The sequence below is a fragment of the Brachyhypopomus gauderio genome, chromosome 2 (assembly GCF_052324685.1).
Source record: "Brachyhypopomus gauderio isolate BG-103 chromosome 2, BGAUD_0.2, whole genome shotgun sequence".
Classification (NCBI taxonomy): domain Eukaryota; kingdom Metazoa; phylum Chordata; class Actinopteri; order Gymnotiformes; family Hypopomidae; genus Brachyhypopomus; species Brachyhypopomus gauderio.
In genome coordinates, this window is record NC_135212.1 from 39345921 (window position 1) to 39350633 (window position 4713).

The window sequence follows — 4713 nt, forward strand, 5'->3', positions numbered from 1 at the left end:
CTCTCTCTCTCTCTCTCTTTCGGCAGGGGAACGACCATTCCGGTGTAGCCAGTGTAATATGAGCTTTATTCAGAAATACCTCCTACAGAGACATGAGAAGATTCACAGTGGTAAGACCTCTCCTGCTCTCTTCTGTGCCGTGCCTGGCGTGTGACGTGCTTGGCGTGTGACGTGCTTGGCGTGTGACGTGCTTGGCGTGTGACGTGTCTGGCGTGTGCCGTGTCTGGCGTGTGACGTGCTTGGCGTGTGACGTGCTTGGCGTGTGACGTGTCTGGCGTGTGACGTGTCTGGCGTGTGCCGTGTCTGGCGTGTGCCGTGCCTGGCGTGTGCCGTGCCTGGCGTGTGCCGTGCCTGGCGTGTGCCGTGCCTGGCGTGTGCCGTGTCTGGCGTGTGCCGTGCTTGGCGTGTGCCGTGTCTTTCGTGTGCCGTGCCTGTTGCTCATAGTCTTTCTCTCTGCGTGGTTTCAGGAGAGAAACCCTTCAGCTGTGACCAGTGTAATATGCGTTTCATTCAGAAGTACCACATGGAGAGACACAAAAGAACTCACAGCGGAGAAAAGCCATACAAGTGTGACACCTGCCAACAGGTGAGGCGAACACTAGCCTGCTCCATCCAGGCCCAGAGCCCAAACTCCCAGTGTATAAGCTGTTAGTGACACTGGCCCGAGTGCATCGGACAGCAGCGACGCTGGCCTACCTGCTCACTGCTACACTGGTCCTAAAGCTTGGATGTGGAGAAGTGTGTGGATGCTGCACTAGGGAGATACTATCATTGGGGTACACACTAGTGTGCTTACACCTACCTACTTATTCCTTACAGTTCAGTGTCTGTGCATGCGTGTGTGTAAACTTCACAAAGATGTTCAGAACTGTAAAGTATGGTTTGAGTTATTTCAGGGAGTTTAGTGCCTGGCTATATCTCTCCTGGTTGTTTACTCCTCCTCTTTTCCTGGCCCCTCCTCCTTTTCCTGGCCCCTCCTCTTTCCCTGCCCCTCCTCTAGTATTTTTCCCGAACGGACCGGTTGCTGAAGCACAAGCGGACGTGTGGAGACGGCGTGCGGAAGGTGGTGGAGGGGGAGCTGGGGGCCGACGCCGCTCACGGCAGCTACTCGCTCACTCAGGGAACGCCGGCCCCCGTGGGCCGCAGGCGGGGCAAGTCCAAACCCGCCGGCGAGGGCAAGCGCAAGAGGGCGCCGAGCGTGTCGGCGCCGCTCGCCCACCAGGGCTACAGCCTGCATGACTTCAGCGCCGTGGAGAACCAGGGTGCGTCTATGTCTTCTTCGTCACACTCCTCTTCCTCGGTGGCGGCCACCACCCAGCCGGGTCCCGGCATGCATGGGGAGCTCGGTCGAGTGCCCAAAATGGCCTTCAAGAAGGGTCAGCGCAAGGGTCCGGAAAAGAGCGGCCCGGGGCACGACAAGCCCGGCGGCGTGCAGTTGGGGGGGGTGGGCGGGCTGGACGGCTTGGCCCTCCTCCACGGCCCCGGGGCCAAAGCAGGCTCCACCAGCAGTAACTATGACGATGCCATGCAGTTCCTCAAAAAACGTCGGTATTTGCACGCCGCCAACAACGGAGGGTCCGGGGGCGGAGCTTCCGAGTATGATGTGGGCGTCACCCACCTGCAGCCTCAGCCTACGGTCATTCAGGGGGTGGTGTCTGGGGTGATGGACGGCGACGCCTCCTTGGGGCTACTTGACTCCTCCCCCCTGGCGGACATCAAGCACGACAAGTCCGGCATCCCAGACGAGGTGCTGCAGAGCTTGCTGGACCACTACGCCCACAAGCCTGACGTGACCTTTGACCTCTCTGACACACATCACGTGGAGCTCCACGCAGGGTCGGGCGACGGCAGCGACCCATTGGTCCACGACGGCAGCCCGTCCAGCCCTGGGGGCGGAGACAAGGCAGCGCTCATGCACGAGTACTCGCGCTTTCTCCTACAGGCATTGGAGCGGACCAGCCACGGCACAGCTTTCTCCCTCGGCCCAAGCCACGCCCCCTCCCTCGGCCCTAGCCACGCCCCCTCCAGCGCCGCGGGGTCCTTCCCCACCACGGGCCCTCTGCTCTCGGACAAGCACGTCTACGCCACCTCTCCTATGGAATACTCCTTTGGCCAGCCGGTCACCTCCTCTCCCTCCATCGTGTCCTCCGTGCCAAAGTCCCACTTTGCTCTGCTGGGAAGCGTGCCGTCCCCACAGGGATTCCACCTGAACAGCCTGGAGCCCACACCCCTCCCTCCTCCCCCGCACCCCCAGCAGCTCACGCCCTCCCAGGAGCTCACCGAACAGCTGGAGAAGCAGCACGCCTCGCCCTCGCCCCCGTCACACCCGCCCACTTCCGCCTACCAGATCCCGCCCACTGCCCCGCCCCCCGACCTCACCATCCAGAAGGAGTCGTCCCGGGGCCCGGAGAACGGCACCTCCGGCCCCTCCGGCACCAGCAGCACGCCCCGCGACCCCTTCTCCCTGCCGCACGCACAGGAGCTTACCTCGCTTGACCCGGCCAAGGGCGCCTACCAGATCGAGAACTTTGCGCAGGCGTTCGGGGCGCAGTTCAAAGGGGGGCGCAGACACCTGGGCTTCAGTGCAGACACCAGGGGAGAGGTGGACCACCGCATGCAGACATCCGTCTCCGAATTCTCAGGGTATAGCAGTCTCTTGGCTGACGTGAGTGAGCCCGTCAGCTCTGACCCCAAATCCCCACCAAGCCAAAGCTACAGCTGAACCGGCTCCAGAACCGGGTGTCCTCACAGAGCCAGAGTTAGGGTTCTGCTGTCCTCCGGGTTCCTTTCGTTAGATTTCTTTTTTTAATTATTTGTCTTTTGTTATGTATTGTTATTGTTGTTATTATTATTAATTATTATTTAGTTCTATTCTATTGTCATTATTTTTTATTAATGTTTTATGTTTCGTAATTATTATCTCACTGCCGTTTATATTAACGTGAAATTTCAGCCCAGTCGGTCCAAGAGGCCAAACAGAGAAATGCAATTTGTAGGTTTTTTTTTTTTTTCCTTATTTCCTTTTTTTGAAAACAGGAAATGTATTTAGTCATTTTCTTCCTCTTTAATAGTGTTTTAGAAACTGCTAATGGATAGAGCTGTTAATGGATAGAGCTGTAATGGATAGAGCGATCTTTTAAAGCAAAAATAGAGCAGTGTACTTTTATTTTGTTTCCTCCTCTCATGAATTCATATTTTAGCAGTCAGCTTCACAAGTGTATGAGAACCATGAACTAGTAAGGGCAGGGAGGAGGCGAGAGTTAGCGCATAAAACAACAACAGGAAAAAATAACAAAAAGAGAAAAAAAAAAGATTTTGTCTGTTACAAGAATTAAAGTATTACTCAGGAAAATAATGCAAAGGGGAATTTTATCCAAGGGTCACCGAGTGCATCGAAGTGGACGATTTGCAAATACCAAGAAGCTTTTGTGTTTTTGTGTTTGAGGGGTGTTTGGGCGATATTTTATTTTTGTATTACTCTGAATGAGTGTAAGCGTAAGAGACAAAACTGCTGCCTGCTCCACTTCACTGACACTTTCCACGTAGTTGTATAGAGATTATGGTACTTTTATGTGTGAAATGCTCACATTTTCTTTCAATAAGGGACATATATATTTATAAAAATATCTATATGTAAAATACCATATGTAACTTTTCTGGGGACGGGCAGGTGATGCTGGTACCTGGTGGATAGGCAGGTGATGTTTGGTATCAGGTGAGGGAAGAGAAGGCCCACAGGAGCCTCTTTCTCTCTTAGCGCCATCTCTCCTTCCCTTCCTGTTTGGACTGCAGAGCCAAGGGCTGTCACTAGAGGGTGCTGTGGTGACATGAATGGGCAGCTGGTCAGCTGGGCCTCCAGGCAGCGCCCAGCAGTCGTCGTCGTCCCCCCCCCTCTCCAAAAGGTTCCAGTCTAGCACTTTGGTTTGAACCCGCTCAATTATCACCGAAAATGAAATTACCCAGTCTGATCAATGCAGGAAACCAACTGTAACTGACGCTGTAACATTTTTTGAACTATTTTGAAGAGTCAGTGTGTGGATGAGGGCACATTGGAAAGTAGGGGGTGGGGCCCCACAGCTTGGTAGGAGGGTCTAGTGGGGAAAGTTAGCCTATAGCAGGGGAGGAACGGGGGGAGGGGGGGGGCATACTGTATGACGAGGTCTTACCTTTTGATGGCATGGTTTAGTTTGAAAGGGGGTTAAAAACACGGAGGGCGGGTTTATTTTGTGATGCATTTGTTGGAAGATATTATTTTTCCAGCTTGTGGATGTATGTAGGACAGGGCTGGGGTGGGTGGGTTTTGTTTGTTTGTTTGTAAGTATTGAATCTGGGGGAAACTGTGAGTATCCTAATTGGTCCCTGGCGCTGTAAAGGTCCACTTCATTTTCTGTGTTCTCAGCAGTCTGATACTGACGGACACATGGCAGTGGTAAACGGGAGATACCGAGTGACTGGTGTAGCGCTCCACACAGCAGTGCAGAGTCCAGACGTTTCACAGTGAAGATTGTGTGTGTGTGTGTGTGTGTGTGTGTGTGTGTGTGTGTGCAGGGTGAAGTCTTCTCTTCTGCTCTGTTGTCATTTTTGTACTGTATAAGTTATAGAAGTATTATTGATTTTTTTTTAATGATCAATAACTGCATTGTCTTCCTCTCCTCTGCTGTTGACTGCTGTCCCTTTGTCCTTAAATGCCTGTCCCCTTCCATGGACAAATTC

At 53.5% G+C, this 4713-nt stretch overlaps 1 protein-coding gene across 1 annotated transcript in view; it reads left to right on the forward strand.

Moving 5' to 3' along the window:
- The window catches only part of znf281a (zinc finger protein 281a), a 10791-nt gene extending 7414 nt beyond the window's left edge, over nt 1-3377 (forward strand). The window contains exons 5-7 of the mRNA XM_076995731.1: nt 27-110; nt 468-586; nt 1001-3377. Coding sequence (XP_076851846.1) covers nt 27-110; nt 468-586; nt 1001-2722 — 1925 coding nt within the window. The 3' untranslated portion in view covers nt 2723-3377. The remainder of the gene's footprint in view (nt 1-26; nt 111-467; nt 587-1000) is intronic.
- The last annotated feature ends 1336 nt before the right edge of the window (nt 3378-4713 follow it).